The sequence below is a fragment of the Palaemon carinicauda genome, unplaced genomic scaffold, assembly GCF_036898095.1.
Source record: "Palaemon carinicauda isolate YSFRI2023 unplaced genomic scaffold, ASM3689809v2 scaffold73, whole genome shotgun sequence".
Classification (NCBI taxonomy): Eukaryota; Metazoa; Arthropoda; class Malacostraca; order Decapoda; family Palaemonidae; genus Palaemon; species Palaemon carinicauda.
Window position 1 is genome coordinate 14,343 of NW_027172016.1, and position 25,256 is coordinate 39,598.

At 44.0% G+C, this 25,256-nt stretch overlaps 1 protein-coding gene across 1 annotated transcript in view; it reads left to right on the forward strand.

Moving 5' to 3' along the window:
• The first annotated feature begins 2,645 nt into the window (after positions 1-2,645).
• LOC137637432 (uncharacterized) overlaps positions 2,646-25,256 on the forward strand; it is a 142,172-nt gene continuing 119,561 nt past the window's right edge. Inside the window, exons 1-2 of the mRNA XM_068369632.1 lie at positions 2,646-2,666; positions 6,015-6,194. Coding sequence (XP_068225733.1) covers positions 2,646-2,666; positions 6,015-6,194 — 201 coding nt within the window. The remainder of the gene's footprint in view (positions 2,667-6,014; positions 6,195-25,256) is intronic.

The following is a 25,256-nucleotide window of genomic DNA, read 5'->3' on the forward strand; positions in this document are numbered from 1 at the left end:
GCACCTGACAGATTGTGCGATTTCCTTTCTCTTGCCTTGTGGTAGAGAGGTGGTGTGTGACTTTAGGTTCCAGTGAAGTCATAGCCACTGGAATTCTTGAACTGGAGACAGCCTTGACTTTTCGAGGTTGATCTGAAAGCCCAGAGACTAGCAATTTCATGACTTCTTGAGCTGTCCGAAGACACTCTGACTTCGTTGCAGCCCAGACCAGCCAGTTGTCCAGGTATACCATCACCTGGAGGCCTCTGTTCCGTAATTGTTGGACGATGGCCTCGACTAGCTTCATGAAAATCCTTGGAGCTATATTGAGCCCGAAGGGCATAGCTCTGAATATGTAGGTCTTTCTTGCCAGTCAGAAACCAATGTGGGGGAAAAGCACTGACCTATTGGAAGATGCCAATAAGCGTCTGTAAGATCTATTGAGACGGTGTAGGACCCCTGGGGTAGTAGGGTCCATATTTGCGAGATAGTCAGCACCTGGAACTTGTCGTTCAGAATGAATTTGTTTAGTGGGGACAAGTCAAGAATAGTTTGAAGAGTGTTCGAATCTCTCTTGGGCACGCAGAATAGCCGCCCTTGAAAGTTCAAGGATTTTGTGCAACAGATGACTCCCTTCCTGAGAAGATCCTGTACATAATCCTCTAAGAATGGTGTTTAGGGTTGGAAGAACCTCTTGAACTGAGGAGGTTTCTGTCTCCATTTACAGCCTAGTCCCTTCGAGACTATGCTATGAGCCTAAGGATCGAATTCCCATCCATCCCTGAAAAGGTAAAGTCGTCTCCATACTAGTAGCTCCTCGTTGTTGTGAAGGACCTGCTTCTTTAACCGCCTTGTCTCTACTTCCTCGGCCCATAGACTAACCCCCTCTTCCAGACTTTCCCCTGCCACTGGCGCTCTTCTCTTTAGCTCTGTCAGGGTGAAATGTAATGGTGGCTCTCTCATACACAGTGTTGAAGGCTGGAGACTGTGATACATATTGCTGGGGAACTGTGTACACAGTCTGGGGAATGGTAGCAACTGAGGCTGTAGTGACAGAAAAGGATTTCCTTCCCTTAAAGTATCTAAAGTATCTTCTAGGCTTTTTGCCCTTGGGTTGAGGTCCTTCTCCAGGGGTAAATTTCCTTTTAGAGGACATACCCCACTTATGTTAACAGTAGGGCTCATATTTTCTTGGGCCGCTTTGTCTATATCTTCCCCGCCCCCCAGATTTTAGAGTCAATCAGTTTTTTAGGTTCATGCCTGATAGTCGCTGCGTCTAGGGCATGTTCTCTACATGCTCTTCTGGCTAGGAAGAAAGCATGGAGATCTCTATGGAAAGAGGCGAGGTGATTTTTTGCCAAGATCGGGAAGAGATCAGATTTGGAATAGTTTCTAATTAGCATCTTCAAATAAGATTGGAAGGATAAAGATGCAGATAGTCTTTCTTTAGCTTCCATTTCTTCTTTTAATAGGAATTCAGGTATTGTAGGCATTTTTTCATTAAACTGCTTTCCCCCGATGTCTTTATCCAGTTTTTCAACGGTAAAAGTGTGTTGGATATCTTCCCAGCTGTGCGAATCATAATGTTTGCACTCCTCTAGCACTGGCAATGGTCTACCCTCCACTACTGCTTTCTTTACAACCTCTAAGCTTTTAGAGGCGAAGGGAGAGACAGTATCCTCTGGAGCTACAAAGGTGGCCTGCTTCCTGCCGAAAGCCGAAAGTTGGGTACAGTATTAGTAAATTCGGCTGTTTTTAGCTTCTTAACCAAGAAACTGAGCTTTGCTGTGGTCCAGGAAGATCGTTTTCCTAGGTATCGTATCATCACTAATATATGCTTCCGAGTTAAGCCTTACATAATAGTAAGGTTAACTATCAATCGAGGGGAAGAATTTTAAGTCATAGACTGGCTTAGAACCCAAACCTTCCCTGATATGGAGGTACCCTTCATTTAAAGCCATATGCTCAGTATAACTCCAAGGGTTCTTAACCGAGCATTCAAGTAGGTTCGAAGCTGGTGAAGCCTTAGAAGTAGGTGCCTTTTGTAAAGCTACGCTTGAGTGCATTTATGTTTGGCATGTAAATTGTCCATGAAAGCCTTCATGGATGCCATAAATTCCATTTGACTTAGAAACAAAGGTTTATCCGGTGTAGGAACATGGGTAGAAGTAGATGCTGGGGTCTGAGATACGAGGATGGGGGAATGAGCCAAAGAAGTTCTGTACTTGGAACTGTACTCACCTGATGTACATCTAGTGACTCGCCAGAGGTTTCCGTGGTCAGCAGGATCCTCTCCCTCTCTGACGGCACAGAAGAAGTTGTTGAACTGTTGTCGGTGTCTAGGCTCATCACTTGTAGAGTGTTCCTAACTTCATCATCCGCATGCTCCAAAAGTACCGGCAGGAGTAGAACCGACGGCAAATGGTGGCCAAAAACAGCAGTCACCTTGGCCTTGGGAAAGAGGAGGTCCTTAAGTTCCATGGAAGGAAGATAAGGAGGACTTGTTGAGAGCTCTTCTGAAAGCCTCTAACCCAGTGAAGAATCATCTTCTGACCCTGCGCTTTCACATCCTGGGGTACGGCAGTGACGTGGAAGCCAGTGTCTATAAGGCCCTTGCACACCTGGCAGTTGGTAGGTTCCCAAATTGCAAGGGACTCTTTTGAAACATGGCAGTCCTCATGTTTCTGGTAAGTCTTGCGGCCACAAGGCAACTTGACCTGCCTGGTACAGGTTACCATTGAACACACTATTTCACTGGCAACCTGTAAAGAAGGAAAAATTTCAAGGAGTACAAATCATTAAAAAATGTTAAATTTTAGACTAAGCATATATGAAAATTTATACATACATACATATACCAAGGCACTTCCCCCAATTTTCGGGGGTAGCCGACATCAACAAATGAAACAAAAACAAAAAGGGGACCTCTATTCTCTACGTTCCTCCCAGCCTGACAAGGAACTCAACCGAGTTCAGCTGGTACTGCTAGGGTGCCACAGCCCACCCTCCCCCGTTATCCACCACAGCTGAAGCTTCATAATGCTGAATCCCCTACTGCCGCTACTTCCGCGGTAATCTAAGGCAATGGAGGAAGCAGCAGGGCCTACCGGAACTGCGACACAATCGCTCGCCATTCATTCCTATTTCTAGCACACACTTTTGCCTCTCTCACATCTATCCTCCTATCACCCAGAGCTTTCTTCACTCCATCCATCCACCCAAACCTTGGCCTTCCTCTTGTACTTCTCCCATCAACTCTTGCATTCATCACCTTTAGCAGGCAGCCATTTTCCATTCTCCCAACATGGCCAAACCACCTCAACACATTCATATCCACTCTAGCTGCTAACTCATTTCTTATACCCGTTCTCACCCTCACTACTTCGTTCCTAACCCTATCTACTCGAGATTCACCAGCCATACAGGAAAAAATATACTTAAAGATATTTCTAGAATAAATATTCCTACCAAATATAATACTGTATGGCTAAGGCTACAAACCAATGGAGAACATGGCAAACATCTGTGAAATCATTAGAGATTTATGAAAAACTATCAATGACAGTGTGGTAGAAATATGGAGGAAAGATTCACATCACAGGAACACCAGTACCCCCAGAGTCGCTCTATTCTAATATAAGGGGGCAAATTCACTTATCATACTGCCTAAGCTGGGAACAACTGCTCCCGAAGCAGCAGTAGTTGGGTCTAAGGCGGTAGCTATTTCTAACGACCATGTCATAAACTGACCTTTCAACACCCCAGCCATGTAAACACAACGTAGCTGAGTCATTGTCACGTCGACAAGGAGAGAGGGGACAATCCCATAGGGAAGAGTTCACGATCAGGGGGAGACATACAGGAATGAATGGCAGTGACTAAGGAAACCTGCCAAGACCTGGTCATTTTCATTGACTTATGAAAAGCTCTGGGTGATAGGAGGATAGATGTGAGAGAGGCAAGAGAGCGTGCTAGAAATAGGAATGAATGGCGAGCGATTGTGACGCAGTTCCGGTAGGCCCTGCTGCTTCCTCCGGTGCCTTAGATGACCGCGGAGGTAGCAGCAGTAGGGGATTCAGCATTATGAAGCTTCATCTGTGGTGGATAACGGGGAGGGTGGGCTGTGGCACCCTAGCAGTACCAGCTGAACTCGGCTGAGTCCCTGGTTAGGCTGGAGGAACGTAGAGAGTAGAGGTCCCCTTTTTTGTTTTGTTTCATTGTTGATGTCGGCTACCCCCCAAAATTGGGGGAAGTGCCTTTGGTATATGTATGTATGAAAAGACAGGAGGGTGTTGGGGGTGTAGCCTATAATGAGAGCCGTACAGGACGGCCAGGACTACAAGAATTGAAAATTCAAAGGATATCCGGACAACCAGGCGGGATCCAATCGACCAACTTCAGAGGATAATAAGATGCTACATAATTACTAATTCATTCATTCCCCTCCCCATCTTCCTTACAGTGGGGAGATTGGACAGAAATGTAAACCCATTACTTTCCATTAGCAATACATTTCAGATATTATATCCTGGAAAAATTTGGTTTCCTAAGTGACTGTTTGTCTCCGGACGGAAACTTAATTGGGTAGTTTGTAGCGCTATGGCCAAGCGTCCTAATTTGCTTATTATCGCTCCGACTGTTATCTTGTATAGAATAAAAACGATTGGAAATGGTCTACGGATCTTAAATATGTTGTGTGAGGGGGGGGGGGGGTCCGGGGGGGCGCAGCCCCCCTGTGTAAGGACACGGTTTTTAGCATAGGTTAGGTGGGTTTTTTAAGTTAGCTTCTCCCGTCGTACTCGTAGGTAAGGAAACTGTTGTGTAATGGGGGGGGGGGATGAAGCCCCCCTGGGTAAGGATACGGCTTTTAGCATAGGTTAGGTGGGTTTTTTTAAGTTAGCTTCTCCCGCCAAAATCGTGTTTAGAATGACGGCCGCAGTTCAGAATATTCCCGTTTTCTACGGGATCTGGCCGTCGCCCTACAAACGCTCCACTTAATCTATCACCTGAGAATATTCTCTCTGGTTGTTAGGAGATGGAATGTGGTGAATACTCTTGAACCTTTTCAGGTTCGATAGTCCCGACATCCTTGGATTTTAAACCAGCCAGCATGGTTATAAGAATTTCTTTCCTCCTAATGATAAGTCTCATATTAAAGGACTATGGTTTGTCTTCGTGTAGGGACAAATCACAAAATTTGAAATTATATTTTTCCTAACAATATAAATCTTAGTTCTTTACATTACAATTCTCGTCTCATCCAATCAGTAATTCCTAGGTGAAGGTCAAAGTGGCTACTCATTGTATGGGTACGGGGAGGGCTTCCCCACCACCCACCGGTACCTACTGTTACCTTGTTAAAACTTCGAACAACTGATTTTCAGCTTTGTTGGAGTCATTTTCCTATTAACCCTTTTACCCCCGGGGTATTTGGAAATTTCCAACCCTTAACCCCCAGGGGTTATTTTTTTTCAAGCACATTTTGTAGTATATTTTTTTTAAATTGCTCTAACAGCCTTAATTTTTGTCATAGAGAGGTCAGGTTGGTCTTATTCTCTTGGAAAATGCCTGAATTTTCTCAAATATTTTTCAAAAATATGCAAAAAAAATTTTAAATAGCATTTTTTTGCAAGGACGTACCGGTACGTCCATGGGGGTAAAGGGATGAGTTTTGTGAAACGTACCAGTACGTCCTTTGGGGGTAAAAGGGTTAAAGGGATCTTGACGTAGGAAAAATCTATTTTTGGGTGAGATAGCCATGTCGTCCTGATGGAAGCTCCCTCCAGCAACTTTCTACTGTATAATTTTTCTGCGATTGATATTATAAGAGAATTACCGTCGGGTATCACAGGGTTCTAACCCCCTGAGCGACTATCCGAAGATATCGTGTATAATCAGGGACGTATCCTAAGATAACCATGGGTCAAGCTTGGTTTTGTATAGATAAAATATAACTTACTTTTAAAATGTATGATTTTTTCTAATATTTAATTTCACTGGGGGGAAATATTTACTAAAGTCGGTTGCTTTTCTAGTTAACAGGTTCAGGAGCCGGTGTTATTGGAGAGACAGGTGTTGTAGATGCTGGTGGAGAAGAGGAAGAGCCTCCACAGAAACCTATTGTTAAAAAGAAAAAGAAGGTTGGTCGTACTCACAAGGTGGGGTGCACTGCAACAATCATAATGAAGGAGGTCATATATTATCCAGAATTTCAAGTAAGGCCACAAATTAATTTTTTTGCTTTATATTTATATGACAATTGTTCTCGAGTGTTACACACTTGCGCACACATACATATTCTGTGGATAATATTATTTATGAATATTTTTTGATACTTGTAAATATTCCCAAAGTAATGTAATTCTACTTTGATTGTATAATACACCATAGCAGTAAATGTACTGTACTCCAATAATAATATAGTACAGCATGTTAAAACTTATACTGGCAATGTTAACCTCTTCTCTCCGATGACGTCGGTATATGTCAAAACATGCCTGGTAATACACTATGACGTGGGGATACATCATCTTCATTATTATTAGTACAGTAATACCTTGAGATATGAGTGTCCCAACATACGAGAAATTTGAGATACGAGGAGAGTTCTGAGCAAATTTTTGTCCTGAGATACGAGAAAAAATTTGAGATACAAGGTAGGTCCCTTATGCAGCCGCCAGGTGGCCGAGTGTGCGAGAGGCTTCTCACCAGGACAGCATCGCTCGGTCTTTCCCGTCGGATCCCCGTCGCGTAAAGTTTATCTCCGAGCATCGGCCTTAGGGTTTTTTTTTTTACGTGTTTTTTGTGTTAATCAGTACAGAATTAAGTGAATAAGCAATGGGTCTAAAGCAAGCGAGTGCAAACAAGGGTAGTGGAAAGAAAAAGCATATGATTGCAATGGAGATGAAGCATGAAATAATCGAAAAACATCTAGCATCGTTCTGCTTGAGGATGGTACAAATTGTCGATGTACTCCTCTCATATTGGTGCGCCAGCTTAGTCACTCTTACGCCACACATCAACAATTTGTACCATCCTCAAGCAGAAGGATGCTATAAAGAGCACCAAGCCTTCCAAAGGAGTAACCATCCTCTCCAAACTGCGTAGTGATATTCACGACGAGATGGAGATGCTTCTTTTATCATGGATAAAGGAGAAACAGTTGGCGCGAGATAGCGTGACCGAGACGATCATATGTGAAAAAGCCAGCAGAATCTATGATGACTTGAAAGGGAAGCAAGCAGCCTAGAGAGGGGAGACTTCGACGTCAGCGGAAACCTTCAAAGCCAGTCGTGGCTGGTTGGATAATTTCAAAAAACGGACTGGGATACACTCGGTTGTGAGGTATGGGGAAGCAGCAAGTTCCGGCTTGAAAGCCACGGCGGACTTCGTCACAACCTTTGCCTTGGTTATCGCCCAACATGGCTTCATCCCCCAACAAGTCCTCAACTGTGATGAAACTGGCCTTTTCTGGAAGAAGATGCCCAGGAGGCCTTTCATCATGGCAGAGGAGAAGAAACTACCTGGCCATAAACCCAAGAAGGACCTGTTAACTCTAGCCTTGTGTGCCAATGCCAGCGGTGACTGTAAGGTCAAGCCACTGCTGGTGTACCATTCGGAAAACCCACGTGCTTTCTAGAGCCATAGGATCTTGAAAGAAAAACTGCAAGTTATGTGGCGAGCTAATGCTAAGGCTTGGGTTACGTGGCATATCTTCACAGAATGGGTTAATCTGTCCTTTGATCCGGCAGTCAAAAAATATTTGACCGAGGAAAACCTGCCAATAAAATGTCTCCTGGTCCTCGACAGTGCCCCTGGTCACCCTCCTGGTCTCAAAGAGGTCATTCTTGATGAGTTCAGGTTCATTAAGGTCCTTCATCTCCTGCCCAACACCACGCCACTCCTCCAGCCCATGGACCAACAAGTTATTTCTAACTTCAAAAAACTGTACACGAAGCATTTGTTCAGGAAATGCTTCGATGTCACAGACAACACCAATCTCACCCTTCTTGAATTTTGGAAGGAACATTTTAATATTGTCCATTGTTTAAAAATTATTGACAATGCATGGCAGGGTGTCACAAGAACTCTCAATTCAGCATGGAAGAAATTGTGGCCAGCTTCCGTCGCTGACAAGGACTTTGAAGGGTTTGATACAATAGACCCTGATGACCCCGAACCTATTGTGATGGATTAAATCGTGTCTCTTGGAAAGTCCATGGGGCTGGAGGTAGATGAGGCAGACGTGAATGATCTTGTCGAGGACCATCAGGAAGAGCTTACGACACAGGAATTGATAGAGCTCCACAAGATGCAACATTCGGAGGTGTTGCAGGAGCTCAGTAGCGAGGAGGAGGTGGAAGACGAGGGCCGCCTTTCTATGGCAGAAATCAAAGATATGTTAGCGAAGTGGCAGGAGCTTTCTAATTTTATGGAAAAGATGCACTCGGACAAGTTGGCGAGTGGTCGTGCGTTAGCCTTGTGTGACGACACTTGCGTGCGTCATTTTCGCAACTTGAAGGGGAGACAAAAGCAAGCATCCCTAGATAGGTTCCTTTTAAAAAGGTCATCAAAAAGTGAAGATGAAAGTGAGGCAAAAAGAGCCAAGCCAAAAGAAGAAGAAAAGTAATTAAAGGAAAATGAAAACAAAATTAGAATTTAAGTTTAGTGTAACGTAAGATTAACATTTTATTGTTTAGTGTGTGTACAGTAAGCTAGTTTCATTTAATTTAAATTTAAAGTTGCTAATTTCATTCAAGTTAAATTTAAAGTTAAGGTTATGTTACGTAGTATTACAAAAGAGTTGCGTACCGAACGTGTTGCCGTCAAGTCTCTCTCCTCCCCGTCCTCTCTCCCTCCTCCTCCTCCGCCCATACCGCCGTTAGCCGCTACCGTCTGTCTCGAAGGTAAGAACTCCATAATGTTACATTTCATTGAGCATCATAACCAGTTGTTATTATTGTTATTATTATTATTATTATTAATAATAATAATTAAATACTAAGCCACAACCCTAGTTAAAAAAGCAGGATGCTATAAGCCCAGGGGCCCCAACAGGGAAAATAGCCCAGTGAGGAAAGGAAACAAGGAAAAATAAAATATTTTAAGAACACAGTAACAACAATAAAATAAATATCTCCTATATAAACAATAAAAAACTTTAACAAAACAATAGGAAAAGAAACCAGATAGAACAGTGTGCCCGAGTGTACCCTCAAGCAAGAGATCTCTAACCCAAGACAGTGGAAGACCATGGTACAGAGGCTATGGCACTACCCAAGACTAGAGAACAATGGTTTGATTTTGGAGTGTCCTTCTCCTAGAAGAGTTGCTTACCATAGCTAAAGAATCTCTTCTACCCTTACCAAGAGGAAAGTAAAGCCACTGCACAATTACAGTGCCATAGTTAACCCCTTGAAAGAAGGTATTTGTTATTTTGTGAGCGTAGAATGTTAATTAGAACAATTAAAAACATGTTTTTCCACTATCATATACTGTTTTTAGGGTTTTTTTCAGAGGGTGGGAACGGATCAATTTTTTTAAGTTATTTTATATGGGAAAAATTCATCTGAGATACGAGCAAATTGACACACGAGATAGGTCCCCGAATGCATTAAACTCGTATGTCAATGTATTACTGTGTTGAGAATACCAGCGTTTACTTTATTCATTTGCATAGTGCATACTGTACTTATTTGATGCTTATAGTAAGGCTATATGCTCAATAAAGGGTAAAGAGGCCACTTGTCAAAATCATTACTCACCCATTCTGGACCTTCTAGCCAATAAGTTGATTCACCTAAATATTTAGTTGTTCCGACACAGATACAAACCTTCGCTATTTATAGGGTATTACTTTCGGCGCAGCTGAAAGACGAGCCTTGATAATTTTAGTGAGGGATAGCTACCCCATCCGCTAGTTAGCGGGTGGCGGGTGGGGTAGACTGGCTACCCCGTTCACTCACACCTCTCGGCTGAGTAACCACTTCACTTTTTGGCTCGGTAGAGGACGGACATGCTGCCCTTCTCTCCCAGAAAGACTTGCCTTGATGTTTTTTTTTTTTTTTTCTTGTGTTTTCATTTATCTTACATATATATGAGTGTATATATGTATAAATGGAAATATTCGTTGTTAGATACGTGTAGGGAGTTGTCATTCGGCAGGTTCTCAACACTGCCTTGTGTTTGTTTCATCAAAGTTTCTAACAGTTCAGCTCCCTTTCGAGGAATGATCTTACAAGGAAGGTGACTTATTCCCCGAATAGTGTATCTTGTGCAACGGAGCATGAATTGTAATTGATAACAACTTCCTTTTTTCACAGGTAACAGCGACTAGAACACAAGTGTGAGGGCTACGGCCGCCCTGTTCGTTATCCTGCGCTCCATGTGGTAGCTTGTGAGCTGCCCTCATTACGAGGTAGCATTCGCTGTCAACCTTCATCTTGATGTTCCTCCTTCGAGGGGAACTTCTCTCTCTCTCTCTCGTGAGAGAGAGAGAGAGAGAGAGAGAGAGAGAGAGTGATTTTTATTTACGCCTATGCTTTTTTCCCATAGAGCTGGGAGAAAGTTTGCCTTAGGCTATGTCCTCTTGCAGGAGGACTTCTCTCTCGTTTGCGAGAGAGTTTCTTACGCCTACGGTTTTTTCCCATAGAGCTGGGAGAAAGCTTGCCTTAGGCTATGTCCTCTTGCAGGAGGACTTCTCTCTCGTTCGCGAGAGAGTTTCTTACGCCTACGCTTTTTTCCCATAGAGCTGGGAGAAAGCTTGTTTTAGGCGATGTCCTTCTTCGGGAGGACTTCACTCTCGTTCGCGAGAGAGAGATTATTAAGCCTACGGTTTTTTCCCATAGAGCTGGGAGAAAGCTTGTCTTAGGCGATCTCCATTGGGAGAACTTCCCTCTCGTTCGCGAGAAACAACTTGTAGGAGCTTGCTGATCCACTAGGGGCGGTGGCAGGAGCAGGTTATCCCTTCGGGGGAACGAGTCTCTCGTCCTCGAGAGAAGACCGCCTCTGGGCATCGGCGATCCCCCGTTACGCTTATGGTTCTCCTTCAGGGGTGGAGCGAGAGCTTTCTCTTAAGCGACATTCTCCTTTGGGAGAACAAGCCTATTAGTTACGCTGAACTCTTGGGCTCTCGTAACTTTAGTCACTCTAACAATCCGGTGTGTTGTGACAGGGAAACTGCTGTTTCTTGTTGTGCTGACCCTTCGGGGTATCGTAACATCAGTTACGTTGAACCCTAGGTCTCTCGTAACTTTAGTCACTGACACTTCGGCGTTTTGTGACAGGGATACTTCGGTTTCTCGTTATGCTGATCCTTCGGGGGCTCGTAACATTAGTTACGCGAACCCTTGGGCTCTCGTAACTTTTGTCACTCCGACACTTCGGTGCTTAGTGACAGGGAAACTTCGGTTTCTCGTTGCGCTGACCCTTTGGGTTCGCGCAACTCAGTTCACGCGGAATTTTCGGGTTCTCGTGACCTCAATCATTCTTTTTATGACAGAGAGTTTTCAAACTCTCGTTGTGTTGATCATTCCCGCTCACACGGCACAAGCTATCGTGAACCTTCGGGTGAGCGTAGCAGTGAGTTCTCTCACCAACCTGAGAGCTCTCGCGCGCACGACCAAGTTAGCGCGCACGGCCAAGTTGGCGCACACGGTTAAATTGGCGTGCACGATTGACTTGGCGTGCGTGATCAAATCGGCATGCACGATCAACTTGGCGCGCGCGACTGTCCTGGCGTGCGTGACTGTCTTGGCGCGCGCAAACAAAATGGCGATCATGGCGCGCGGGTTCATCCTTTGGCGCGCCATATGCGCGAACATCCTGTTGCTCGCCATGCGTGCGAACATCCTGTGGCGCTCCATGCGCGCGAACAACATACTGCGCGCCATGCGCGCGAGCAACCTTATGTGTGCCAGGTGCGCAAACAACCTCATGCTCTCCACGAGCGCGAAAAGGTGCGCGCAATCAGGAAGGGCGCGCGCACGAGCTTCCCTCCGCCTACCAACAGTTCGGCGCAAGAACGCACGCACCATATTGGCGCGCGTGCACGAGCTCCCCTCCGCCTACCAACAGTTCGGCGCAAGAGCGCACGCACCATATTGGCCCGCGTGCACGAGCTCCCCTCCGCCTACCAACAGTTCGGCGCAAGAGCGCACGCACCATATTGGCCCGCGTGCACGAGCTCCCCTCCGCCTACCAACAGTTCGGCGCAAGAGCGCACGCACCATATTGGCCCGCGTGCACGAGCTCCCCTCCGCCTACCAACAGTTCGGCGCAAGAGCGCACGCACCATATTGGCCCGCGTGCACGAGCTCCCCTCCGCCTACCAACAGTTCGGCGCAAGAGCGCACGCACCATATTGGCCCGCGTGCACGAGCTCCCCTCCGCCTACCAACAGTTCGGCGCAAGAGCGCACGCACCATATTGGCCCGCGTGCACGACTTATTAGCGCACACGATCAGATGGGAGCGCACGACCCTTATTGGCACGCGCACACGATCGGATTGGAGCGCACGACCGTATTGGCACGCGCGCACGACCATATTGGCTTGCACGCACGAACAACCAGGTGCCCGCAATCAGTTGAAGTGTGCGAACAACTCTTATGACCCTTCGGGGTCTCACAACGCAGTTCACGCTGAACTTTTGGGTTCTCGTGATCATAGCCATACTTATATGACAGAGGTTTTTGGACTCTCGTTGCGCGAAGTGTTCACGAGTGCACAAGAGGTTTACTCTCATGACAAAGTTTTTGAACTCTCGTCCCGTGAATTGTTCGCGCGCGCCCATCGTCATCAAGAGTTTTATTCTGATGACAGAGGGATGCCTGCTGCCTAAGGGTTTACAAATCTCTACAGGTAAGTATGACACAGTTCCTTTGGGTCCTGGTCACGTAACACGATTCCTGGAAATTCATCAGGAATCAGCGACAGAGTTCTCGGCACAACATCCCTTAAGGTCGTGAGAAAGGAATTCACAAATAGATTCTGAACCCCTAGGTTCTCATCTGAACCCCATCTGTTTCCGCAATCCAGAGTTTTCTGAAAACTCTATGGTCGACCCCCCCCCTCTACGGGATGGGTCTTCCAAAGGTGTGACTTGATACGTCACTCTACACTCCCACCTGATTACTATATCAGCTAGTCTGGTTTCGCCAGCACCGATCCTTTCGTTTTCGAACGAACCACCGTCATCTTTCCTCCACCTTCCCACTTCGATTGGTTTGGTTAGCAGATGGAAACGAGCGGGGAATGAAAAATTCTTTACATAGCAGTTCATATCCCCTGGCAGGCCTTGCCTGATTTTGACGGTAGTTTTCTCACTATCGAGGAAGCGTTCGCAACCCCTTTAGGTAAGCGGTCAATGGCTATTATGTCTGGCCTTCTTGAAGCAAACCCCCACATACGAGACTTCACCCTTTTTCGGGAGACTCGTTCCTGAGAAGTTTTTACAAAACTTCAAAGGGTGTTAAAACTTCAGGAGAGCCGTAAGCCTTCCCGGAGCATGCACTCTAGCCAAGACAAAACCGCGAGGTTATGGTCTTAAACTCGGTTCTACGGTTTGATGGAGGCAGCCTCCTCCGTCATTGTACCCTGGGTATACCGACTTGCCTTTTTACACAATAGTCTTCCGAGACTTTTTATTCTATCCTTACAGGGTTATTGTTTCGAACAATTAGTCCCGAAGGAACATTGTTAGCTGACGTTAAAGAACGATAGCAACAGCGTGGGCATCTGTTCATTACGTTACGAACGTTTCAAACCCCGCCCACAGGTAAACAGACATCCGTTTCTGTGTAATGAACACTGGCTAGCCCCTCACATAAAGGAGGGGTAAACCAAAGGGGAAATGATTGCCTCTATAACTGTATATTTTGTTTGAGAACGTGTTCGCTCTCATTCAAGAAAATATTACAGTTATTCAACGATCAAAAGTCTTTCAGCAATAATGTTGCAATTCGTCACACATACCAGATTTGTTGCAAACGTTTCCTGGAGGCAGAGAATACGCATGCGCTAGTGCCAATGGACAAGTACATATATGCGTGCAAGCGATCTTTCTGCCAATAAGGGCTATGTACATCTTCCAATTAGAACTCCGTTCTATTAAGTTGTATATTTATATCCCTTACTGAAACCAGGTTATTCAGTACATTACTTGGCTACTTTCCTGTAACCAGACATAAGGCATTTACGTTCTGCCTCCTTATAGGCATTTTTTCCTTTTCCCCGATCGGAAGTCTTAGTCTCCTACAAAGGCTTTGGCTGGAAACTTCTCATAAGCATATCTGTTCCCTAGTAGGGAACATTTAATATAGATGCTAGTTTACCGATCGGAGACGGAGAAGTACGAACGTTTTTTGTTCTAAGGAGGAGAAACCTGTTACGAACGTTTCCAACGTTCTCCAACCGTTCCGGATACGACTTTTAAGTCGAACTTTGTATGTATGCTTGTCATGCGCATAGTTTGGTGTTACTACTCCGTAGTAGACTTATGCTCTTTGCCCACCCAACAATAGATTGAAGATATGTCTCAATCCCCTCTTGGGTTTGGTTGGATGCGTTCGGTGATTACTGTACAGTCTCTTGTCCGGAAAGCGATCTCTATGGAAATTCGCTATTATAACATAAGCTGTACTGATTAACTGGGTTACCGTTTGGTATCGGTCTTATTCGGCCAACCACACTGTATTAGTGGCAGTTGGAGGTAGAACAGGCTGTTCCCCATCGTTGCAAGAACGTGCAATTGGTTACACGTCTCGATATCATCTCGAGGTGTGTTTATTGCTATGCACTCCCCCCCCTCACCTCTGGACAATCCGTGGATGATGGGTGGCAAACGAGAGCTTCTGCAAAGAGGCCTGTCTTCTCGTCTTCTCTCTGGACCTGATGCTCTCTATAATGCATCGAAAGAGAGAGGGGGTTATATGCCATACCATTCCATCCTCACCTCTCTTAGAGAACCATCTAGCAGTACGAAGCCTTAGATGGACAGAGGACACCTAGTTGCCCCCATCTGCTCGCGTCATTCCTTGTATAGAAATGTGCTTGCAAAACCACCCAGATAGTGGGCTCCTAGTGTTTTGGAACATCTTGTTTCCAACAAAGTTTTAACTTTGTGGGGTCCCCGACTGTGATTATGCTCGCAGCGGCCCTGATCTTCAGGCTCCCACTCGACTGTTCCCCAGGCCCTCAAACAAGATGTATTCCAAGATCGGTGGGGCGGCCTAGAGGTGTGCCTTGTCCTCCCCCCCTCCCCGATTCGGTCTGGTGAAAAAGTCCTTAGTCAAGTCAGGGTAAGCAGCATCTTATCAATGACTCCAATAGCTTCGCTATGGCATCCCGCGGAATGGTTCCTGGACCTTCTACAGCTCTTGACGGAGTTCCGAGGGATCTTCCTCCATGGCACGATCTTCCAAGCAGCCACATGCTAACACTTTCCTAAGCTGTAGCTTTGCTTCGACTTCTCGCCTGGGACGATCCTTCACCACCCCTCTCAGAGAGGCCTTTCGCATCAGGTTACAGAAAAGATGTTTAGGCATCTCAGACACTTTTCAGCATCGGTCTTCCAGGCGAAGTGTTCGATCCTTTGTGACTGATGTCATGGAAGGGGATTCTCTCCCATCGATGCCTTTACTTATGCAAGTGTGAGATAACTTGTCCTCCGTCGGATCTCAACCTCCTCCTGGGAACGCGGTTCGGGTCCTTCAGTCTCTGAAGGCCCCTCTCTACGAAGCTTAGACCCAGCAGCAGATCGCTTCCTTACACGGAAGACGCCCTTTCTACTCACTTGGGCTTTTGACCAAGAGAGTTAGTGTGTTGTATGATCCAACTTTTGATGTCTCCTACCCTAGGAGACGGGGAGAAGTAATCCTCAGCGGCATCCCCAAGTGGATTGCCAAGACTCAAATCCCAGTGTGCTGTACCCTAGGTGCAGCCCATTTCGAATAAAGAGTCTTTGTTCGGTAACCGGAAACCCATCAACTGGGGTTTTACCCAGGGAGGAGTCTCTGGGGTTACCTTAAAAGAACGATACCAGCTCGCCCCCGTGTGTCGGCACTGTTGACCAGCACGGGGAAGGTCAAGAGGAGGACCTCAAGGATTTCCCTCCCCTCTGGGATCGGAAGGCAATTGAGGTTACTCTTAATCTAGACTCTCCCCCATCCTAAGACCCAGAGCTCGTAACGTCACTGGCGTTGCTACGTCCCTGGCGTTCAAGAAACTACTCTGTGGTGCAGATACTTTTAAGTGGGCATGTGGAAGCCTCAATCGACCTTCACGGCCCACCACCTGCAAAGACGTAACCCACAAGAACATAGAGACCTTTTCCATTGGTCCTGTGGTGGTCGCACAACAAATGGTCTAAACACCTCAGGCTCCTTGATGGACAAGTAGCAGAGGGTTGAGGGCTGAGCCTACCTGGATTAGTCTTGGGTGAATGAGTAAGAATGCCTGGCTCCTTTCTTCCTTTCACCTTCTCCTTTCTGGGGAAAACAGCTCCGCAAGCCTCAGCATAGCTGACCTCACCTTGCTGCAGGTAAGACCCATTTCCCTTGTGCCTCCTAAGTATAGAAGAATACTTTGTTACGTCCCCAATACCTTTTAGAGGGAGGGTATTGAGTAAGTCTTTAAGAACAATAGGTTCTGTACTCGAGTTCCTGTGTTAAAGATAAGCCACACTGTTAGTTCCACTCACACACAAGCTTGTGCAGGCCACTATCAGTGCATTACCTCATATAGGTACTTAATTTTAGCAAGGGTAGGGTCCCTTCTACTATCAATCACAGGTCGAAATAGAGAGAACCCCGGGTCATGACCAAGGCCAGTTGGTGAGGACTTCCTCTCTCCCAAGAGTAAGTCACCCTATAAATAGCGAAGGTACGTATCTGTGTCGGAACAAATAACAAATTTGGAAATAATTTGTATTTTTCCTAACATACAAACCTGGAGCTATTTATACAAATTGGCCCGCCACCCTGTCCCCCGTGAAGTCCTGCCATAAAGCAAAGTGGTTACTCAGCCGAGAGATGTGAGTGAGCAGGGTAGCCAGTCTACCCCACTCCCCACCCTATAAATAGCTCCAGGTTAATACTGTTACATCCCCATACCCTGACGAGGTGGTATTGGCTAGTCTACAAGTTTCCATCTGAAGAACTTCAGAACAACTTTCTAGGACGAGTCACACTTCTTCATACCTTCACACAAAGCTTGCGTAGGCCGCAGACCTTACGTAGCAAGGTTCTAGCGAGGTGCAGCCACTCCTTATTTCTTGGGTGCTTACACACTCAAATAAGGAGTCCCCGGGCAAAGCCAAAAGCCAGACTGGCTGGGACGTCCACCCTTCCTAATGGGTGAGTCACCCCTATTAAATAGCGTGGTTTGTATTCCAGTTACGGAACAAATGACAAATTCGTAGATAATTTGTATTTTTCCTAACTATACAAACCTTAGCTATTTAACCAAACTTGCCCGCCAGCCCTATCCCCCTTGAAGTCCTACCTCCAAGCAAAGTGAGCTCAAGCACAGATGTGTGAGAGGGGGGAGGGGGTAGCAAGCTACCCTCCCCTACCCCTGCTAACTAGCGGTGTGGGCAGTAAACCCTCGTTAAAAATTAATGGCTTGTCATTTCAGCTACGCCGAAAGTAATACCCCTATTAAATAGCTAAGGTTTGTATAGTTAGGAAAAATACAAATTATCTACGAATTTGTTATATTATTGCAGGCTTCTAGTAAGGAAGGTAAACATTTTAAAGCTAGAATTACTCCCATTAGTTCTAAAGAGGGGACACTGCTCATTTCTCTTATTCAGTGGAGTCAAATTAGACTTGGAGAACAAATAAGAACTTTTATCATTTTGATTAACGGAATAGGCCACAAACCCTTAAGAGTCCACATAGCTATCATAAAATATGTGAAGACCATACGAGTCTAGTTCATTAAGGGACTCTAGGAAATTTAATTTCAGATAACATTTCAAAATCTCTACTAATATTTTACATTTCCCACAAATGTCTTTGGGTAAATTTTGATCCCAACCAACATCTAATTTCCATATTTTTCTCATTAAAAATTTGCTTCTTATTGTTACAGGAAGGTCTATATTCAAAGGATCATATATTTTAGAAGTTTGTGACAATACTTTTCTTTTTGTGTCTGCTTCTGAGTCTATTTAACAAGGCGCAGGACTAAAAGAATCATTATTTACGTTGAATCTATAACCCAATACTTTATCTTCGTCGCCATTTCTTCTCTCAACTCTACAGAATTGGAGTTCCAAGACCTTAGAATAAAGCCCCCTTGTTCCATCCTATCATTGGCTTGTTTATACAAATTTTTCATTTCGTCAATGTTATTACCAGTTATAAGAAGATTGTCTGCATAAAAGTTAATAGTTAATATTTCTTTACACTTATCATTAGGGTAACCTTCTGCGTGATGTTTAATTGTTTTGTAGCGATAAGATACTAATTTATTTCCCCATTTCCAGAAGAAACAAAATCTATTTTTGTTCACTTCATTATTTTAATTTAATCTTCAAAAAAGCTTGTTTAACATTGCTCAACATTACATATTTATTGGTTATGAAGTAAAAGAGCAATTTCAGTATTGAGCCCATTAAATCTATCCCAGGAAAACCGGCTTCATTAAGTGAGGGCAATTCCCCGTAGATCCCTTGGAATGCTACAGTTAGGCCTTCCTTACCTGCTGCCTTACTATTTTCTAAGGTCCCTTATCTCCCTCTCCGTTAGACTACATTTCCCCTTGCCGTGGAACTTTTGTTCCTTTTCCTAGTCTAATCTTCCCTGGCATTTGAGGAGTCCTCAGTTGCTATATACCGGGACAAGACCAACTTGGGGCGACTGTTAGTCTACTCTTGGGTTGACAAGAGAATAATCCTTGATTGGGTTAGTTCTCGCTGCTGCCTCCTGGTAGGCCGGCTGTCTCTTTCTCTTCCTAGTTAGGCTACATTTTCTTTCTGGCTGTGGAACTATAGTTCCTTTGCCTAGTCTGACTTTCCCTGGCATTTTTGGGCTCAAGCCATGTCATCTTGATGGAAGGTCCCTTCGGCAGCTTCCTACTGTATAAGCTGCATATTTCACCCTAGATTATTTCCTTGTTGGTAACTTGGCATAATGATCGATTAGCCTTCTTATTAGACCAGGTGACAATAGGCAATGGGCTCATTAGCCTGATGTCTTCGTCAAGGAGTTTGCCTTCCCTCTTCTATTACTAGTTGCCAAACTTCCTAGTATAGCTGGAATAGTCAAAGGATCATAATAATCTTTTAATCTTCCCGGCATATACTGGACGATAGCTTACAAGAAGCTGTCATTTTATAAGATCTCACAAGATCATATCTGAGGAACATTATCCTCTAAATTGATCGATTGGATACCTCCTAGTTGTCTGGATTTTCATCGAATTCGCGAATGCTTTGTATCTTGGTCGTTTCACACTGCTCTCATTAATTTCAATGGGTAGAACTGCATTCCTTGATAAATGTAATGTGAACAACTAGGCAGGTGGCAGTCAGCTCTACCAGCTGACCCCTTTTTTACTGGACTAAGCTATTCCTCTTACCCTCAAACTATTCCCACTCTGATTGCCTACCGGTTGCCTACTTAGCAATCCTATTTGCAGCGTTGCGTCGACTAACCTGCCGGGTAAGGGAGCGTTAGACCATGGGCCCATGTCGGCTTTACACAGCTGCTGCCTTAGGGCACAGCTTCTGCCGCCTTAGGTAGAAAGGTATTTGATTTTGCCACCTTAGGTTGTCTGATCGACCAATATTAAGGAAAAGGTGTTCTGGTATGAATCTTTTTCTTTCCCTGCATTCTACAACACTATAGGAATTCATATAGATTTCAGAGCTGTTTGGCATGAGCCTCCATTGCAGTTTAGCCTCAGCATTAGCTAACAGTAGGTAGAAATTTTTTAATTGGTATGTATATATTTATATTAACGATTTTATAGAAAAATATGAGGACATGGAATGTTCAGTGGTAACCCACACCAGGCAGGTCAAGTTGCCTTTCGGCCATAAGACTTGGAAACATGCGGACTGTCATGTTACCAAGGGATCCTTTGCTATCTGGGAAAAATTCAACTGCAGTATGTGCAAGGATCTCCTCCATACTGGATTCCATGCTACCAGCGTTTCTTAAGATGAGAAAATGTGGCGCCAGAAAACCATCAGAGACTGGGTGAGGGGATTTCAGAAGAGCTCTCAACAAGGTGCCCCATATCTTCCTTCACTGGTACAACGGGAACCCGTAAATCACGAAGTCTGGGACGCGTTCAGGACATGCGTCTGGACGCGACAGTATGTCAACAACTTCTGTTCTGTCAGAAAAAGGAAGGCTCTTGCTGATAACAAAATCCTCGGATGACTCGCTTGACAGTCGGCAGGTAAGTACTGCTCCTAGTAATACTTCTGTGTCTACTCTTGCCCCTGCATCTGCTACACATGCCTCATCTTCCACTCCTCTTCCAACTCCGGCTACCCCTTGTTCCTAGGACCTTTGGAGTTCATGGCATCCATAAAAGCATTCATGGAAAATATTCTTGCGGAGTATAAGTAAACTCAGGCGTCCCTAGAGGCAAAGATTGAGGCACTTAAAAAGGCACGGAAAGCCAAGGCTTCACCAGTCTCGTCTTCCAGACTGTTCGGCATAGAACCCTTGGCGTTACGTAGAACATATGATTGTGAGTGAGGGGTACCTTCATATTGGTGAAGGCATGGGGTCTAAACCTCTTTTGGATTCAAGAGTTTTACCACTCAACTGAGAATTATCCTTTCTGCTATGTAAGGTTAAATTCCGAAGCATCTATTACGGATGATACGATTCCCAAGTAATCGATCATCTTAGCCCTCTTAATGAGAGAATGCCTTGATGAAGTCATTGAGCTTCAGCACGGCATTTCATTCCCGTGCTGAATCTTGGTGACGGGCAAGAGGGCTCTCGAACTTCGGGAAATTGCTCCCCTAGTTCGAATCTAAATTTCTCTCTTTCATCTTTTTCATCTGCTTAATATTACTTCGACCTTCTCCTAATTTTATCAACTTTCTTTCATCTTGCTGTCCTATCTCTATGATTATTATTTTTCTTAGTTATATATATATGTAGATGTATGCATATATATATATTTATTTATTTTATTTGTTCATTTATCTATTTATCTATTTTTTTCTATTTTATTTAAATGGCGTGGATATTTCCACATTCGTTATTACTGCCTGCTTAGATGAATGGGAGAAGGGATCACGGTTGGGAGGTATTCGCATTCAAAGCTATATATGAGAGTATTGGATGATCTCAGCCATCCCAAAGATGGTTTGGACCTTTTTGGCGGAACTACTCTCAAGGGTTGGGTCATCGGAATCCAGGGGGATCCAATCCTTGAGGTGGGACTCTTGGCTTTTGGCCGGAAGCCCATCATTACAGATATGGGGAGGATGATTCCATATTACCTTGGTCTCAGTCCTAACAGGCGGGTTTAGCTTACACATGTGCTTCTATATCTGTTTTGATGCTATCCTTCGGGTAGGGTATGGAGTGGACCATCTGGGAAGTATACTCTCATTGTGCCGATAGTGGAGAATACAAATTTCCTTTCCAACGTATGATACTTTCTTATAATTCTCAAGCAGGTAAACCAACAAAACAACAACAAAAAACATGAAAATCCCACCCTTAAATATGGACCCTTCAAATACTGACTCCCCATCCCCTGGATTTGCTGACTCCCCCCCGGCACTGTTGACGACTTCTGCTACTGTAATTAAGGAAAATTCTGTTGACGACCTTCGAACTAAAAAGGACCACTCTACTGATGTTAAAAAATCTAGCAATTTGGGTAACACAGGGAAACTACGATTCCTTCATGTTTCCCAAATCCCATTAGAGACAAATTATGATGATATATATAGAGCATTTGAGTGCTATGGATTGATAAAGGAAATAAGGATGAGACTTGGAGATGAAAAATGGGACTCTTGGATATCTTTTGAAAGTCATGATGAAGCGTTTAATGCCATAAGTAATATTAGTAGTATCAAAATTAACGAATTGAACATCATGGGAGCTCTTTGTGATAAGGTCCCAAAGGAATTGGTTGTGTACAAACCTGCTGATTGGTTTGAAAAAGATAGAAATGTACCCATGCCTTCACAGAGAAAACCCAAACCACCAATGTGGCTCTTAGCTGAACCTAAAGGGATAACAGGGAATTATTTTAAGATATGTAAGTTTATCCAAAAAAAAGTAGGAACCATAGCACCTGGAGATATATCTCGTTTTGGGAAGAATAGTTATCTCATCCATGCCAAATCTTCGACTCAGTCTGCAATACTATCTAACTTACAGACAGGCAGTGATGAAATTAATTTGGAAATGAAACCTCATCTAAATTTTAGTTATGGAAGGGGAGTGGTCTTTAATAAGGACCTGTACGAATTTACAGAGGAGGAGATACTTTCTATGTGTCCATTAAATGTATGGAAAGTGCATAAGGTTCCTGGAACTTCAATGATTATACTTACTTTCCAGGATGTTGATGTACCTTTCCAAATTTTTATTGAAAATGAAAGGATTAAAGTTCGGCCTTTCAAACAAAAGCCCCTGCAATGTTTTAATTGTTTTAAATTTGGACACCCATCCCAAGTTTGCAAAAATGGAAAAATGTGTGGTGTTTGCTACCAAACTTATCATGGAGAATGTACACTTGAGGCCAGGTGTTCAAATTGCAATTTGAATCATAAATTGACTGATAGGAGATGCGAACTGTATAAGTTGGAGGAAGCTGCCCTAAACAAATCAAGTTTAGAACACATAAGTGTGGGACATGGAAAAAAACTTGAATAAATCAACCAGCTATGCAAAGGCCTTAAAATCAAAGGTAAATTTACCACAGGAGACAGCAACCCCACCTAGCACTGCCAGTAATCCTAAGAAAAGAAATACAACCTCTGATAATAAAGTACTGCATGACAAGGTAATCATATTGCCTTCTGAGGCTCTGCCACAGTGTATTAAAAATGGGTCATTGCCCATTTCTGTACAGCCTTCCTTCGTCCCCCATTACCAACAATAGTACTAACCTCTCCCAGGCCATGTCCTTGCCTGATTTGATGGAGATGCCACCTGACACCAAGTTACCAGGTGCACCTGTATTGGGGAAGGTGCAAAAACCTGGTAGCTCAAAACCTACTAATCGGAAAAGAGAGACCTCCATCTCTCTCGCCCCCTTCCATAAGAAATATCAAAATCACCACGTCAAATAAATATGAAGTCAATTTGAATAAATCGGAAATTCAAGTGGAAGTCCACCAACCTCCTCAACAATCAGATAAAAAAGACAAAAAGAAAATCATAAATGCTAAACCCAATCTATCAATACCCTCTTTAATAAAACCACCTAAAAAGAGTGTTAGATCAAAAACTGCTAATGGGAAGACTCCATCCAAGGGGTCTACCAAATTATAAACCATAGTTTTTTCCTCCATTTTGCAATGGAATTGTCAGGGTTTAAGGGCCAAATATGAAGAACTTAAGCTCCTTATTCATGAGCATTCCCCCATAATTATTTGTCTACAGGAGAGCAAACTTGATCATAATACCCCTTGTCCTCGCGAATATATTAGTTATAGGACACCATATAATCACCAAGTGGGGAGCCATGGCGGAAGTCTCATATACGTTCGTCGAGATGTTCCCCAAGTTTCTCTGTCTATTCGTACACCTCTGCAGGCAGTGGTTGTACAGATTGACATAGGGCAAAAATATACAATTTGTTCTCTGTACTTGCCTCCAAATGATAACATTTTGTATGATAACTTAGTGGAGGTGATTCAACAACTCCCTCAACCTTTTATTTTACTTGGAGATTTGAATGGTAGACATCCTTTGTGGGGTGATGTTTTAGCAAACACGAGGGGAAATATCATATCATCAATTGTGGAAAATGAAAATGTGGGACTCCTTAATACAGGAGAGCCCACACACTTTCATGTCCAGACAGGTACCTTGTCATGTATTGACCTATCAATCGTAAGCTCTAATTGCCTTCTCGACTTCGATTGGAGAACATTAGATGATTGGCATACTAGTGATCATGCACCAATCATTATAAACACCAACAATGGTCCACCTTTACAGAGATCGCCACGATGGAATCTTGACAAGGCGGACTGGGATAAATTTTGTGAGCTAAGCGAAATTGAGGGGGATGCAGGACAGGTTGAAAATATCGATGATGCCATAGACTTACTGAATGGAACTCTCCATAAAGCAGGAGTCAATTCAGTTCCCAAAACAACAGGGTTATTCAAACGACGACCAGTCCCGTGGTGGTCTTCAGAACTAACCGCCCTCCACAGAGCCACAAGAAGATCTCTGACACGATTGCGTAGACGCAGAACTGATGAGAATTTGATTATGTACAAGAAATGTAGAGCACAGTTCCGTCGTGCCATGAAAGAAGCAAGGCGCCAGTCTTGGATGTCTTTTGTTTCCTCCATTAACAGTAGAACACCACCATCTTCTGTGTGGAGGAAAGTAAAAAAGATAGCTGGCAAATTCACCCCCAACCCACCACCAGTGTTGAAGGTGAATGGCCAGTATGTAACTGAAGCAAATGATGTTAGCAATGCCCTGGCTAATCATTTTTCAAATGTATCCAGCAAGTGTGAAGGAGCCCCTGGTCACCAGTATAGGAGCACTGAAGAAAAGAAAATTTTAAATTTTGCAACAAGAAGGGAAGAGTCGTATAATTCTCCTTTCACTGAAAGAGAATTTGATTCCGCACTAGCTCATTGCAATGATACAGCCCCTGGACCCGATGGAATTCCATATGCAATGATTAAACATGTACATTTTAATACAAAGCTATTTATTTTAAGCATTATTAATAGAATATGGCATGATCATAGTTACCCAAGTGTTTGGGAACTAGCCATTATTTTAGCCTTTTTAAAACCTGGTAAAGACAAGTTTTTAGCAGCAAACTATCGTCCTGTTGCATTGACATCTTGTTTATGTAAAATCATGGAGAAGATGGTCAATGCAAGGCTGATGTGGTACCTTGAAAAGAAAGGTATTTTATCATCGATTCAATGTGGATTTCGAAAAATGCACTCAACAACTGATGTGTTGATACGACTTGAGTCTTCTATTTGTGAAGCCTTTGCTTCCAAACAGCACCATGTTACAGTATTTTTTGACCTTGAAAAGGCATATGATACCACATGGAGATATGGTATACTTAAAACCATTC